At 37.8% G+C, this 16,878-nt stretch overlaps 2 protein-coding genes across 2 annotated transcripts; one reads left to right on the forward strand and one right to left on the reverse strand.

Moving 5' to 3' along the window:
- Positions 1-799: 799 nt before the first annotated feature.
- LOC133338580 (NADH dehydrogenase [ubiquinone] 1 beta subcomplex subunit 9-like) lies at positions 800-1,416 on the reverse strand. The gene is made up of 3 exons (XM_061546750.1): positions 1,298-1,416; positions 1,068-1,210; positions 800-997 (listed from the first exon to the last, which is right to left on the reverse strand). The coding sequence occupies exons 1-3, from the start codon at positions 1,393-1,395 to the stop codon at positions 804-806; spliced, it is 435 nt and encodes a 144-aa protein (XP_061402734.1). The 5' UTR covers positions 1,396-1,416; the 3' UTR covers positions 800-803.
- An 8,306-nt stretch (positions 1,417-9,722) lies between these two features.
- Positions 9,723-10,532, forward strand: LOC133338574 (DNA-binding protein RFXANK-like). The gene is made up of 2 exons (XM_061546743.1): positions 9,723-10,088; positions 10,164-10,532. Exons 1-2 carry the CDS (start codon positions 9,723-9,725, stop codon positions 10,530-10,532), a joined length of 735 nt encoding a protein of 244 aa, XP_061402727.1.
- The last annotated feature ends 6,346 nt before the right edge of the window (positions 10,533-16,878 follow it).

A 16,878-nucleotide genomic window follows, 5' to 3' on the forward strand; every position in this document is an offset into this window, starting at 1 on the left:
AGCCTACTTATTTAGGTCTACATACATACATCATATGTTAAGTTTCCCGAAAATCGTTTCAGATTTAGATACATCTCCCATATATTTTTTTGTCCGATTTAAAGTAAATGGTGCATCAAAGTCCCAATATATCGTTCGATTTGCACGAAATTTGCACAGCATAATGAATTAGTTCTAGAATGATGCGTGTTAAGTTTCGTGAAAATCGGTTCAGATTTAGATATAGCATCTATATCTGAACAAATGAAAAATTTAGTATCGGTTGCAGAATGACATGTTTATGGATCCAATTTCATTTTACTGGTCCTTTAAACATAAGACGTCTGTTACGATTCATCTGTTGAACATACCCAAAGTGGTGAAGCGTATCATATAGTCGTCCGACTTTGCTACTATCCTTACTGTTTTTTTAACTCCACCTGACGTGACCCCAGAAATTATATTTTTTAAGACATATTTCTTGTCGGGGTTATTTTTTAAAGCATGCTTCTGATTTTCAGGACCACCTTAGTGGTAAATCTTTTTTAAGGATCTTTTAAAACATGATTTCGATTTTCAGGACCACCTCAAGCTCAGTCGTATTATTTAAATAATATTTTTTTCTAAACCATCTGAGGCATGGAATCATTGTTCCCTTGGACCATTAAAAAATCCTTTTTGTTGTTGTTGTTTTTATAGGTAATTTCCTTATTTTAATTTTTTTCTAAAGTTTTGGTTTCTTTTTTTTCGCCAATACACAATTTTCTTCTTCATGCACAACACACAGTAATGCCGCCTCTCAACAGGGTAATGGCACCACCCTCCTAATGATGCAAATCCTTGGGATCCGGTTTGCCGTATTGTTTCTCCCACCAGGCAACGAATTCCTTTTTACGCTGTTCACGTTGGGCAAAGTATTCGGGATATTGAGCCTTTTCCAAGGGATGCCAGTAATCCAAGACCCAATCGGGAGCCTCAACCTCACGTTCAAAGGCACAGCCACCGGGACTGTTGGCCACTAAAAAACAACAAATAATAACAACAACAATGAATGAAAGAAATAAAAAGCAACAACACCACCGATTTACATTTAATGGGTTGATAATGCTGAGTATTGAACAATTCCTGTTCACCGGCAGCCAACAATTTCACAGCCTTGGCCATATCCGTCACATTGCGATTCTCCTCGAAGCGTTGACGCAATTGTACGGCACGATAGCGGTAGATTTCTCTAAAGAAAAACAAAATAAGATGAATCCAAATTACATAACCTTTTCGGTACAGAGAATAGTTTTCATTTTGATTTGGATATCCTTACCTACGATCGTACCAGGCCTCGCAATTACGCAAAGCCCTCTTGTATAGGCTTTGGACACGGCGTGTGTGTGAAATAATACCGTTTGGTATATTATTCATTGTGGCGGAGATTTGTATTGGAATCCAATCGTCGTTTTTCAATATAATTCAACCAATCTGCGAACAACTGATTTCTAGTTGACAGCTCAGTGGTGTATGGATGGGGTAGTAGTATAACAATACAGGGTTGTATTTTTGGTATAAAATGGAATTAGTGGCTGACGTGTGCTAGGTTATGTGCAAAAAATATGGGCTTAATTTGAGTTTAGGGGCTCATTTCCGATTTTTCTGAAATTTTTACCACAGGCAGATCTCGTCTCCCTGATCACGAAAATATATGACATTCATGGGGGAATCCCATATTTCCCGAGATATGGACCTCTGAAGTTCCGGAATTCATATGCTCATAACTTGGACATTTATGGGCCGATAATGGTAATATTGACGGATATTTAGAGAAACATGTTTATTTAAAAGAAAATTTCGATCGCATAGCCGAATTTTCTATCTGTCCATAGGAGAAAGTCTTAAATCCCCGGCCGAAGGCCGGCTATGTAAAAAAACTTTGATATAAAGGAAATTTTAATCGCGTAGCCAATTCTTCCACCTGTCCATAGCAGAAGTCTTAAATCCCCGGCCGAAGGCCGGCTATTTAGAAAAAAATTAGTTTAAAAACATTGTTGACGCGTTAGCCGAATTTTCCGCCTGTCCATAGGAGAAAGTCTTAAATTCCCGGCCGAAGGCCGGCTATATAAGAAAAACTTTGATATAAAGGAAATTTTAATCGCGTAGCCAATTTTTCCACCTGTCCATAGCAAAAAGTGTTAAATCCCCGGCCGAAGGCCGGCTATTTAGAAAAAAATTAGTTTAAAAAACATTGTTGATGCGTTAGCCGAATTCTCCGCCTGTCCATAGGAGAAAGTCTTAAATCCCCGGCCGAAGGCCGGCTATTTTGGATAATTTTTAATTAAGACGAATTTAAGTGGAAATATAATGGGTACACTTTACAATCATACCAATATTACCTTCACCGATTCATAAATAACGAAGTTATGAGCATAGGAATTTCGGAACTTTAGAGGTCCATATCTCGGGAATTATGGACTTCCCCCATGAAAGTCATATATTTTCGTGATCAGGGAGACGAGATCTACCTGTGACAAAAATTTCAGAAAAATCGGAGATGAGCCCCTAAACTCAACTTGTTCCAAAATATGTTTTGGAAGCCATTAAAGGGTGTGGATTTTTAAAAATATTTTTAGTGACCATTAGCATCCGTAGATTTTTAAAAATAATTTTTCAAGGATCATAGGCCGCCGTAGATTTAAAATTATTAAAAGATATTTTCCAGAGGTTCTCTTCAGGCGTGGATTATTAGAAAATATTTTCCGTAGGTCCTCTTCTGACGAGGATTATTAAAACATATTTTCCATAGGTCGTCTTCTGGCGTATATTATTAAAATATATAATTCCCGGGGTCCCCTTCAGGTGTGGACTATTAAAAGATATTTGTAAGAAGTTCTTCCTTTAAAAATCCACGCCTTATGATGGTTGGAGCCTTGTAAGAAGTTCTTCCTTTAAAAATCCACGCCTTATGATGGTTGGAGCCTTGTAAGAAGTTCTTCCTTTAAAAATCCACGCCTTATGATGGTTGGAGCCTTGTAAGAAGTTCTTCCTTTAAAAATCCACGCCTTATGATGGTTGGAGCCTTGTAAGAAGTTCTTCCTTTAAAAATCCACGCCTTATGATGGTTGGAGCCTTGTAAGAAGTTCTTCCTTTAAAAATCCACGCCTTATGATGGTTGGAGCCTTGTAAGAAGTTCTTCCTTTAAAAATCCACGCCTTATGATGGTTGGAGCCTTGTAAGAAGTTCTTCCTTTAAAAATCCACGCCTTATGATGGTTGGAGCCTTGTAAGAAGTTCTTCCTTTAAAAATCCACGCCTTGGGATGGTTGGAGCCTTGTAAGAAGTTCTTCCTTTAAAAATCCACGCCTTGTGATGGTTGGAGCCTTGTAAGAAGTTCTTCCTTTAAAAATCCACGCCTTATGATGGTTGGAGCCTTGTAAGAAGTTCTTCCTTTAAAAATCCACGCCTTATGATGGTTGGAGCCTTGTAAGAAGTTCTTCCTTTAAAAAATCCACGCCTTATGATGGTTGGAGCCTTGTAAGAAGTTCTTCCTTTAAAAAATCCACTCCTTATGATGGTTGGATCCTTGTAAGAAGTTCTTCCTTTAAAAAATCCACGCCTTATGATAGTTCTATCTTGTGCGCATCTCATCCAATTTGAAAGACCATTTTCCGGGAAGTTGTCTTCTACTTGATCTTTCCATCGGATTCGTGACCTTCCCCTTCTGCGTGAACCATCACTTGGCACGCTTTTAAATGTCTTTTGAGCTGGGGCATCTTCATCCATTCTCATAAGATGGCCTAGCCAACTTAGTCGCTGCAGCTCGATCCGTCTGACTATGTCGGTGTCAAAGAATAGATGGTATAGCTCATGGTTCATTCGACGGCGATATTCACCATCGATGCAGCTCTTCACGGGTAATATCAGCGTCTTGTAGAGTGTGAGTTTGGTCTGGCGAGAGGTTGCCTTGCTTTTGAGTTGCTTTGGCCAACACTATTCTCCTCCGGAGTTCAAAGCTGATGTTATTAGTTTTGTTTATGGCGTTACCGAGGTATATAAAATCGTTCACTACCTCGAAGCTGTAGTTTTCAAGTTCCACAGTTGGTACAATCAGCTTGGTCTTCTCGCCGTTTACTGCCAGATCCACATTGGCAGACTCCTTCTCAATTTGTTCAAATGTGGCTGTTACCGCTCTCAGTGTTCGTCCCATTATATCGATGTCATCGACATAGGCGAGTAACATGTGTTGTTTGGTGTACAGAATGCCATTTCTGTTCACTTTTGCCTCTCGTATGACCTTTTCCAGCAGGATGTTAAAAAGATCACACGACAAACTGTCTGAATCCTCTTTCGGTATTAAAGGGCTCCGAGAGGTCCTTTCCGACTTTAACTGCTGATCTTGTGCCAGTTAAAATTATCCTGCATAGCCGTATTAATTTTTAAATTACGACACTCCTGATCGTACCATGGGTTTCTTGGTGGTGTTTTTTGGTACCCAAGTGTTGCTGCAGTTTGTAGGGAGTGGGCAATTCTCTGTCATTGTGCTTCTATATTATTATCGGGACAAGAAGTGCTTTCTTCAAGCAGGTGGGTAAGATGAGCGGAGTAGCCCTCGGCTACCTGTTGTGTTTGCAGCTTTTCGACGTCGAGTTTCCGTTTTGTATTAGATCGCACCTTTGCTGCAGCATTAAGACGGGTGTGTACCTTGGCTCCCACAATGTAATGGTCCGAATCGATATTCGCTCCCCGGATCGATCTGACGTCTAAAACACTGGATGAATGCCTTCCGCCTATCACAACATGATCGATTTGATTTCTCGTTGTTCGATCGGGAGAAATCCAGGTGGCCTTGTGTATATCGAGATGCTTGTATCTGGTGATGTTAACTACCCTGGTTTTTTCTGCCGCGAAGTCAATCAACCTCACGCCGTTGTCGGATGTTTCTTCATGAAGGCTGAATTTTCCGACGTTGGGGCCAAAGATATTTTCCCTTCCGATTTTTGAATGAAAAACTCCAAGCAGAATTTTAATGTTATGGGCAGAGCAGCGGTCATATGCTGTTTCAAGGCGCTCATAAAATATGTCTTTGGTCTGCTCATCTTTGTTTTCGGTCGGAGTATGGGCGCAAATGAGACTAGATAGCAATTCGCCCATCTACTGGAGTGAATCTGGAGACGAGGACTTTTATTCTCCTGTTAAACATAAATCCGCTGCCAAATTCACGTATCGTTTCATGGCAGCTATAATACAGGACTTAATCACCTGATTTACTTACACCAGTCCCATTTCATCGGATTTCCTGTAAGGCAATAATATCGGCTTTGTACTTCTTGAGCATATCTGCCAAAGCGAAAAGTGCGCCTGTCCTGTACAACGTGCGAACATTCCAAGTGCAGACTCGCAGATCGTGGTCCTTTATACAAAATTGTCCTTTATAATAAATCCATGATAGAACCTTAAAAAAATTTTTTTTAATCAACGTCTTGTCAAAAAATCAGCCACAAATTCCAATTGGAAAATATCCACCGCGTATAGACATGGATACTATTTAAATGGTACTGTACAGTACTCGCATTGTGACTGTACAACATGTCACAAAAAAATTTCCTCCACGACCAAAAATACAACCCTGCAATGTTGCAATCCACATACCTCTCATTTCTTTTTTGTATACAATTGGAATTCATTGCGAATTTTGTTTTTGGCGTTCGCGGTGTGTGTGTCCAAACAAAAATAAGAGAACCCAATCGATGACGAAAATAAATATTGGATTTTAAGCTGTTTAAAATCCCCACCGTGAAAATCTCCACATAATAAATGCGAACATTTTGTTCTCCACAACAAAAGGTAAGTCATCAATAAGAAGAAGAAGAAAAAATCCAATCAAAAATAAGAAATTTTTTTTGTTATGGAATGTGACGCGGAAAAAAAATTCCAACGCCGCCCTAAACACATTTCTTGTTTACACACCAGGCCAGGCGAACCACACATTCGTACGCACTCACAGACACACACATACACACACACCGACAGTAGTAAAAGAGTGCAGAACGTAAAAAAGGCGTAGTAAAAGAATTCTAGCAAAACAAAACCGTTGAAGAGAAGAGCGGCGTAGGCTCCATTGCGGAGCAAAAAGTTCACCTGAAACGCAATTCCAATTTGATAAACGAAAAAGAAATGGCGGGGAAGTCTCTTTGTTTTGTTGGGACATGAATTGACCGGTGGGTAATAAATGTAACCCCCTCTTTGCCACCCAAAACCCCATAGAACAATTTTTTTTGTTATTGTACTGTCCTCGTACAAAAACAGCAACAACAACAATTCAATGTGCGCAATTTGCCGGTTAATACAGCTGTTCTGTTGTGTGGTTTCGGCTCAGCATGTATCCAATAAGAAATAAGAAAACATGGATTTTTTAAAGAATATTTTTCAAGGGCCAACTGAGGCGTGGATTTATTAAAGAATATTTTTCAAGGGCCAACTGAGGCGTGGATTTATTAAAGAATATTTTTCAAGGGCCAACTGAGGCGTGGATTTATTAAAGAATACTGAGGCGTGGATTTATTAAAGAATATTTTTCAAGGGCCAACTGAGGCGTGGATTTATTAAAGAATATTTTTCAAGGGCCAACTGAGGCGTGGATTTATTAAAGAATATTTTTCAAGGGCCAACTGAGGCGTGGATTTATTAAAGAATATTTTTCAAGGGCCAACTGAGGCGTGGATTTATTAAAGAATATTTTTCAAGGGCCAACTGAGGCGTGGATTTATTAAAGAATATTTTTCAAGGGCCAACTGAGGCGTGGATTTATTAAAGAATATTTTTATTTTCAAGGGCCAACTGAGGCGTGGATTTATTAAAGAATATTTTTCAAGGGCCAACTGAGGCGTGGATTTATTAAAGAATATTTTTCAAGGGCCAACTGAGGCGTGGATTTATTAAAGAATATTTTTCAAGGGCCAACTGAGGCGTGGATTTATTAAAGAATATTTTTCAAGGGCCAACTGAGGCGTGGATTTATTAAAGAATATTTTTCAAGGGCCAACTGAGGCGTGGATTTATTAAAGAATATTTTTCAAGGGCCAACTGAGGCGTGGATTTATTAAAGAATATTTTTCAAGGGCCAACTGAGGCGTGGATTTATAAAGAATATTTTTCAAGGGCCAACTGAGGCGTGGATTTATTAAAGAATATTTTTCAAGGGCCAACTGAGGATTTATTAAAGAATATTTTTCAAGGGCCAACTGAGGCGTGGATTTATTAAAGAATATTTTTCAAGGGCCAACTGAGGCGTGGATTTATTAAAGAATATTTTTCAAGGGCCAACTGAGGCGTGGATTTATTAAAGAATATTTTTCAAGGGCCAACTGAGGCGTGGATTTATTAAAGAATATTTTTCAAGGGCCAACTGAGGCGTGGATTTATTAAAGAATATTTTTCAAGGGCGTGGATTTATTAAAGAATATTTTTCAAGGGCCAACTGAGGCGTGGATTTATTAAAGAATATTTTTCAAGGGCCAACTGAGGCGTGGATTTATTAAAGAATATTTTTGAGGCGTGGATTTATTAAAGAATATTTTTCAAGGGCCAACTGAGGCGTGGATTTATTAAAGAATATTTTTCAAGGGCCAACTGAGGCGTGGATTTATTAAAGAATATTTTTCAAGGGCCAACTGAGGCGTGGATTTATTAAAGAATATTTTTCAAGGGCCAACTGAGGCGTGGATTTATTAAAGAATATTTTTCAAGGGCCAACTGAGGCGTGGATTTATTAAAGAATATTTTTCAAGGGCCAACTGAGGCGTGGATTTATTAAAGAATATTTTTCAAGGGCCAACTGAGGCGTGGATTTATTAAAGAATATTTTTCAAGGGCCAACTGAGGCGTGGATTTATTAAAGAATATTTTTCAAGGGCCAACTGAGGCGTGGATTTATTAAAGAATATTTTTCAAGGGCCAACTGAGGCGTGGATTTATTAAAGAATATTTTTCAAGGGCCAACTGAGGCGTGGATTTATTAAAGAATATTTTTCAAGGGCCAACTGAGGCGTGGATTTATTAAAGAATATTTTTCAAGGGCCAACTGAGGCGTGGATTTAAGAATATTTTTCAAGGGCCAACTGAGGCGTGGATTTATTAAAGAATATTTTTTGAGGCGTGGATTTAAAGAATATTTTTCAAGGGCCAACTGAGGCGTGGATTTATTAAAGAATATTTTTCAAGGGCCAACTGAGGCGTGGATTTATTAAAGAATATTTTTCAAGGGCCAACTGAGGCGTGGATTTATTAAAGAATATTTTTCAAGGGCCAACTGAGGCGTGGATTTATTAAAGAATATTTTTCAAGGGCCAACTGAGGCGTGGATTTATTAAAGAATATTTTTCAAGGGGAATATTTTTCAAGGGCCAACTGAGGCGTGGATTTATTAAAGAATATTTTTCAAGGGCCAACTGAGGCGTGGATTTGTAAAGTTTTTTTTTAATTCACGCCTCTGGTTAATGGTGGATTTGCCAGGTTTGAAGCCGCATTGGTATGGTCCAATAATGTCATTGACCATTGTCTTTAGTCGTTCACACAGCACGCTGGATAGCACTTTATATGCGATATGAAGAAGGCTAATTCCTCTATAGTATAGGCACATATCGTATTGTATCTTTTTTTGTGCACGGGACACAGGAGCATTCCTCTAGCCGAGTGTGGGCAACTCACCCGACGCCTCAATTCATTTTTTTCTAGTTCTTATGGGTGAACTCGCGTCACATATTACCTCACTATTTCAACGGGTGAGAATATTTTTTCTAAGGCTGTCGGAGGCTGCCTCATGTAAAGAATAATTTTTTTCGGGGCTATCTGAGGAATATTTTTTCTAGGATTATCAGAAGCACACTTAAAAGAATAATTGTTTTTCATGGCTGTCGAAGGCTATCAGATGCTGAAGAATAATTTTTCCAAGGCTTTCAAAGACTAGATCGGAGGCTAACATATTGTACGAATCAATTTTCTATCAAGAAAAAAAATATTTTAAAAATCTACGCCTTTGTTGGACCCCTTTAAAAGTTATTTAAAAAATCTACGCCTTTGTTGGACCCCTTTAAAAGTTATTTAAAAAATCTACGCCTTTGTTGGACCCCTTTAAAAGTTATTTAAAAAATCTACGCCTTTGTTGGACCCCTTAAAAAATTATTTAAAAAATCTACGCCTTTGTTGGACCCCTTAAAAAATTATTTAAAAAATCTACGCCTTTGTTGGACCCCTTAAAAAATTATTTAAAAAATCTACGCCTTTGTTGGACCCCTTAAAAAATTATTTAAAAAATATATGCCTTTGTTGGACCCCTTAAAAAATTATTTAAAAAATCTACGCCTTTGTTGGACCCCTTAAAAAATTATTTAAAAAATCTACGCCTTTGTTGGACCCCTTAAAAAATTATTTAAAAAATCTACGCCTTTGTTGGACCCCTTTAAAATTATTTAAAAAATCTACGCCTTTGTTGGACCCATTAAAAAATTATTTAAAAAATCTATGCCTTTGTTAAACCCCTTCAAAAATTATTTAAAAAAATCTACGCCTTTGTTGGACCCCTTAAAACATTATTTTAAAAATATACGCCTTTGTTGGACCACTTAAAAAATTATTTTAAAAATATACGCCTTTGTTTGGACCCCATAACAAATATTTAAAAATCTACGCCTTTATTTTAAAAATCTTTTTGGACACCTTAAAAATTATTTAAAAAAACTGTTCTATTGTTTCAGAATAATCATGTCACAATCTACACAAGCTAGCCAAGAGTCACAACGCCAAACCGATACACCTTCCCCAAATACCACCACCTCAACACCTCTGTCCACTCCCAACTCATTGCATTCTTCCAGTTTCCTACACGATCATTCAGCTTCGGGGCAAACGGGTAAACATAAATCCGCCTTTCTACCATATCGACCACAGACCACCGTCCTCACCAATCTTCAAAGAGGTAATACAGAAGCCACATTTTGTCCCGTTGAAGTCAAACTATCATTTCATGAACGGGCCGGACAAGGTGAACTGACAGATGAACAAATTTTACAGCAGAAAGCCATAAATATCGACTTTAAAGATAGTTTCGGGTTTACACCTTTGCATTGGGTAAGTTAAGGATATTTCGATTTTCAATTTTTTTGTTTTCGATAATACATTTTAAATTTTCTCTCTCCTTTTTAGGCCTGTTACTATGGCCAATTTGCCACGGTACAATCATTGGTTGAGGCCGGTGCCAATATCAATGAAGAGGCCCCGGAAATGGTCACCCCTTTAATACTGGCCGCCTCGGGTGGTCATCATGAAGTTGTCCGGTTACTTTTGGATAAGGGTGCTGACTCGACACATATGGATATTGTGGGTAATACAGCGTTGATGTATGCCGCTGCTGGTAATCATCCGCATACTTGTAATGAGATATTATCCCGTGACCCGGATATGACGGCGACAAATGAAAATGGTGATACGGCCTATGCTTTGGCCATAGAGAATGGTTCCACGTTATCACAAGCTGTCCTGGAACAATATTTAACGGCTGTTTTGTCGTTATGAGAGGAGTTGCCGACGAGGGATGATGAAGAGGAAGGGGATGTGAAAATAAGTTAGGTTAACAGTAGAATAAAAAGGTAAGTAAATTCGATAAATAATTAGGACTTAGGAATGATAAATGTAATTGTGAGAAGAAAGACGAATAGAGGATACAAATGGTTCTCTATATAAATAAAATAGTCTTCCATATAAATAAAAAAATGTCCTACGTGTGAATAGAAAATTTTCCATATAAATAAAAAAAGTCTATAACGTTTTAAGGGGTCCAAAAGACGTAGATTTTTTAAATAATTGTGGATGCCTTTGCACCTGCAGCTGTATCTGTTACAAGTACATTAATTACAAATCCGAATGTTGACGAAACGGCTATTCTTTTGGCAAACGAGCAGGTCAAGACTGATGAAAATCAGTCTCTGGCTTACAAGACTGTAGTTCTGGAGATGACCTACACGGGACTCTAAACGTTATACGCGATAGTCTAGAGGAGCCTTCGACCAGTTAGACAGACTGATACCGGAAGAGCAATGTGGGGATACGCTTTCGGAGGAATTGCTACTGAATCTCACCCTAACTGATGATTAGCTGGACACCAGCCCAGCCAAGTCTGCACAGAAGGATTATTGTAGCATTAACAAAGGAAGCGCAGACCCTGTGGACCGACCGACTTCAAGTCGGACTACAACAGGTCCTGTGTCGGCACTTGCCGACAATAAACTTCAGCGTCAATCTGCGACTGAGGCGATGTCCGACGATGGGGAATCTGTCAAGACCTCAGCAACGGACGGCGGCTCAAATGTTGGAAAGGCACGAGAAGTAACTGATACGAAACACTACAAACGTGCTGTTTCGTATCAAATTCGTGGGGCGAGTCGAATAAAAATTTTTTAGGGGGTACCTAACAAAGGTACCTCTGATAGCTATTTTTATTCTACAGCCTTCGATAGCCTAGTGAAAAATTTCTTTAAATGGCATAGAATCTGAAAGCCTTTGAAAAATGATTGGTTCAATATGTTACCTTGGATAGGCTTGAAAAAATTATTCTTCGCTCTCTGACAGCCTCCGATAGCCTTAAAAAAAAATATATTCTGAATATAGACCAGCTTATGATAGCCTAGGAAAATTATTCTTTAGCCTTTGACCACCTCCGATAGCCTTGAAGCCTCCGATAAAGCCTTAAAATTATTCTTTAAACATGCCAAAATTCTTTAAACATGGAAAAATTATTCTTCAGCCTCCTATAGCATTGAAAAAATATTCTCTACATGATACAGCCTTTGATAGGTTTTGAAAATATATTCTTCAGCCTCTGACAGCCTTCAATAGCATTGAACACATTATTCTTTAGCATCCAATAGTCTTGGAAAAAATATTATCTAAATGATACAGACTTTGATAGTTTTAGACAAATTATTATTTAACCTCTGAACACCTCCGATAGCCTTGACAAACTTATTCTCTAAAATGAGAGAGCTTTGATAGCCTTGGAAAAAATATTCTCTAAATGATAGAGCATCTGCATTGTAAAAAAATAATCTCTAAATGGTACAGCCTCTGGCAGCATCCCACAGACTTGGAAAAATGTTCTCTAAATGATACAGCCTCTGACAGCCTTGGAAAAAATATTTCCTAAAAGATACAGCCTCTGATAGCCTCGGGAATAATATTTTGTGAATGATACAGCCTCCAATAGCCTTGGAAAAATAATCTTTGGCCTCTGACAGTTTTGGAAAAAATATTTTCTAAATGATACAACCTCTGATAGTCTTGGAAAAATATTATTTAGCCCCTGACCACCTTGGAAAATAGTATTATATGAATGATACAGTCTCTGATAGCAAGAAAAGAATAATCTTCAGCCTCTGACAGCTTCCGACAGCCTTGGAAAGAATATTCTCTAAATAATGCAGCTTCTAATAGGCTTGGTAAAAGGTCATTCAGCCTCTGAGAGCCTCCGATATGCTTAGAAAAAGGTCATTCAGCCTCTGACAGCCTCCGACAGCCTTAGAAATCTTGTTAAAAAATATTCTTTAAAATTTCCCGCCGTATGTAGGTCCCAAAAAATATTCTTTTAAATTCTAAGGCTTATATAGGCCACGAAAAATGCTTCATTTAAAAATGCACGCCTTATTGAGGTCCCGGAAAAATATTTGTTTAAAAAATCCTCGCCTATTTGAGGTCCCGAAAAAATATTCGTTTACAAAATCCACGCCTTAGGTCCCGAAAAATATCCTTCATCCTCTGCCGGTCTTGGAAAATGCTTCATTAAAAAATCCACGCCTTATATAGATCCCGAAAAATGTATTATTAAAAAATACACGGTTTATGTAGATCCTGAAAAATGCATTATTAAAAAATCCACGCCTTATGTAGATCCCGAAAAATACTTCATTAAAAAATCCACGTCTTATGTAGATCCCGAAAAATGCTTCATTAAAAAATCCACGTCTTATGTAGATCCCGAAAAATGCTTCATTAAAAAATCCACGCCTTAAAAATATTCCTTCAAAGAATCCACGCCTTAAAAATATTCCTTCAAAGAATCCACGCCTTATATAGGTTCCGAAATAATATTCGTTTAAAAAATCCATGCCTTATGTAGGTCCCGAAAAATTCTTCTTTAAAATTCCACGCCTTATGTGGGTCCCGAAAAATGTTTCTTTTAAAAACTCCACTGCTTATGTAGGCCCCCAAGAATAAAAATTAGTCCATTAAAAAAATCCACACATTCGCATCTTCCATTTATCAAAGAGGTCCCAAAAAATATTCGTTTACAAAATCCACGCTTATTGAGGTCCCGATAAAATATTTGTTTACAAAATCCACGCCTTATTGAGGTCCGGATAAAATATTCGTTTACAAAACCTACGCCTTATTGAGGTCCGAAAAAATATTCGTATACAAAATCCACGCCTTATTGAGGTCCCGAAAAAATATTCGTTTACAAAATCCACGCCTTATTGAGGTCCCGAAAAAATATTCGTTTACAAAATCCACGCCGAAAAAATATTAGTTTACAAAATCCACGCCTTAGGTCCCGAAAAAATATTAGTTTACAAAATCCACGCCGAAAAAATATTAGTTTACAAAATCCACGCCTTAGGTCCCGAAAAAATATTAGTTTACAAAATCCACGCCTTAGGTCCCGAAAAAATATTAGTTTACAAAATCCACGCCTTAGGTTCCGAAAAATATCCTTCATTCTCTGCCGGCCTTGGAACACTGTTCGAAAAATGTTCGTTTAAAAAATCCACGCCTTATTGAGGTCCCTACAAAATATTATTTTAAAAAATCCACGCCTTATTGAGGTCCCTACAAAATATTATTTTAAAAAATTTACGCCTTATTGAGGTCCCTAAAAAATATTATTTTAAAAAATTCACGCCTTATTGAGGTCCCTAAAAAATATTATTTTAAAAAATCCACGCCTTATTGTGGTCCCGAAAAAATATTACTTTAAAAAATCCACGCCTTATTGAGGTCCCGGAAAAATATTTGTTTAAAAAATCCACGCCTTATTGAGGTCCCGGAAAAATATTTGTTTAAAAAATCCACGCCTTATTGACGTCCCGGAAAAATATTTGTTTAAAAAATCCACGCCTTAGGTCCCGAAAAATATCCTTCATCCTCTGACAGCCTTGGAACATTGTTCGAAAAATATTCGTTTAAAAAATCCACGCCTTATGTAGATCCCGAAAAATGCTTCATTAAAAAATCCACGCCTTATGTAGATCCCGAAAAATATTCTTTTAAAAAAATCCACGCCTTATGTAGGTCCCGAAAAATTCTTCTTTAAAATATCCACTCCTTATATAGGTCCCCAAGAAAAATATTTGGATTTGATAAAAATTAGTCCCTTAAAAATTCCAAACATTCGCATCCTCTATTCATCAAAGACCTCAACCAAAAAAATTGTCATTCATTGAAAAATACTACCTCCTTCCACACCCTCTTCGCATTCGACATTTTTTTTTTCACCACTCACTTGTTGTCTTGTGGGACAGAAGACACTCACAAATGTGTGTATGCCCCCGCCACAATGGCAACCATTCATCATATGAGGCGACTGGCCAGCTCGGCTGATGCTCTTTTTTCTTTGCATTGCCTCCTCCTCTGTGGCAATATGTCAATAATGACGTGTTGGCGTTGTATGCCGATCGGCATGTTTTTGTTCGCTCTGTTTTTTTAATTTTCCCAGAATGCTTTTGTTGTTGTTGTAGAAGCTACTCTAAGTGCACATTATTACATTATTATGGACGATTTCATTTTTGTGTGTTTTTTTGCAGAGTGGTTGTTTTTGTTGGGTGCATGGCTTCAATACAAATTGAGGTCTCCCTCGTTTCACTTATGACGTGGCTTCTTCCGTCCCGTCCCATGTCTGGGCCTTCACATTAAATTTGGGGTCTTTGGCTTGGCCTCAACTTCCTGAGTAAATCTCGAGATACAACTGCAAACTGTCGGTAGTGAATGCTGGACGTCAATTCAAAAGTGCCAATAAAAGGGCGGGCAGGCTGGCACCCCAAAGGAAAAGTCAGGCGAGGCGAGGAGGGGCCATGGCAGACTTTTTCTTTTGGGGTGATTTGTTTTTGTTGTTTACTGTGTTACATTGTTGTTTAAGACTAGGGGGTCGAGTGGTGGAGTATGCAGGAGTACTTACTCCAAAAAGTGCCAATGGTCTGAATTCATGACATGCAGCGGATTTTATTGTGTTACTGCATTTTTTCTCTCTCTCCTCCCACTTCTCGGTTTCACATTCTTCTTCTAAATAGTTGAAAATTTCCATGATTTTTTACGACTTTTTAATAGACTCGAAAATGGAACTCCCTCATCGTCGTCGTCCACCTCTTTTCTTGGCAAACTTTTGCAATGTTGCGAACTGTGTCTTCGATTTTTTTATCGTCGCCGTCATCGTTAGCATCCATAAAATAGTTTTTTATTGATTAAGAATAAAATGTTGTGTGATGACCTCTTTTTCTTCTTCTTCTACTTTGGATTGCGTGTGGACTCTGGATGATGGCCCATCCATACAATGATGGTGAATGGGAAATATATCCGGTAGTTTAATTGATGGTTTTTTTTTCGTTACGATTTGGGGTTTTTTTATTGGAGTTCAAACTCAAGGAAACTCAATGTAAAAAATTCGAAGGTAGTAAACAAGAATAAGGGGTGGATTGGAAATGGAAGACCCCTTAAAGGGTCTCTTGAAAATAGAAGACCCTTTAAAGAGTCTCCTGACGATAGAAGCCATTTCAAAGGGTTTCTAGGGCATATGTTATTTACGTTGGTTTTTTTTTATTTACGAATATTTTTTCGAGACCTACATAAGACGTAGATTTTTTAAACGAATATTTTTTCGAGACCTACATAAGACGTAGATTTTTTAAATACAATTTTTTGAGACCTACATAAGGCGTGGATTTTGTTTAAGGCGTGGATTTTTAAAGGAATATTTTTTCTGGATCTACATAAGGCGTGGATTTTTTAAAGGAATATTTTTTCTGGATCTACATAAGGCGTGGATTTTTTAAACGAATATTTTTCGGGACCCTACATAAGGCGTGGATTTTTTAAGAATAATTTTTCCAAGGCTATCAGAGACTGTATCATTTTTGCCACGGCTGTAAGAGGCTGAAGACAACTTTTTTCAAGGATATCTGATTCTGTATCATTTGCAAAATATTTTTTTTCCAAGGCTGTCGGAGGCTGATGAATTTTTTTCCAAGGATATCAGAGGCTGTATCATTCGCAGAATATTTTATCCAAGCCTGTCGGAGGCCATATCATTTAGAGAATATATATTTTTTTTGCAAGGCTGCAGAGGCTATATCATTTGCAGAATATTTTTTCGAGGATATCAGAGACTGTATCTTTTACAGAATATTGTTTCCAAGGCTCTCAGAGGCTGTAACTTTTAGAAAATATTTTTTCCAAAGCTGTCGGAGGCTGTCAAAGGCTGAAGAATATTTTTTCCAAGGATATGAGGGACTGAATCATTTTGAAAATATTTTTTCCAAGGCTGTCGGAGACTGTCAGAGGCTGATGAATATTTTTTCCAAGGCTATCTAGTGGCTCTACCATTTTCCAAGACTTTCAGAGGCTGTATCATTTAAAGAATATTTTTTTCAAGGATATCATAGGCTGTATCATATGCAGAATATTTTTTCCAAGGCTGTCGGAGGCTGCCAGAGGCTAAAGAATAATTTTTCCAAGGCTATAGGAGCCTGCTGACTTATTTAATTTTGTCAAGGTTTTCGGAGGCTGGATTATTAAAATAATAATTTTTTCAGTTCAATCGGAGACTGATTTATTAAAAAAAATTATGGCAGAGGCTGAAGGGGATGATAGATACCAA

The sequence above is a fragment of the Musca vetustissima genome, unplaced genomic scaffold (genome assembly GCF_032173495.1).
Source record: "Musca vetustissima isolate MV318-11 ecotype Yass unplaced genomic scaffold, APGP_CSIRO_Mvet_v1 utg24406, whole genome shotgun sequence".
In the NCBI taxonomy this organism is placed as follows: domain Eukaryota; kingdom Metazoa; phylum Arthropoda; class Insecta; order Diptera; family Muscidae; genus Musca; species Musca vetustissima.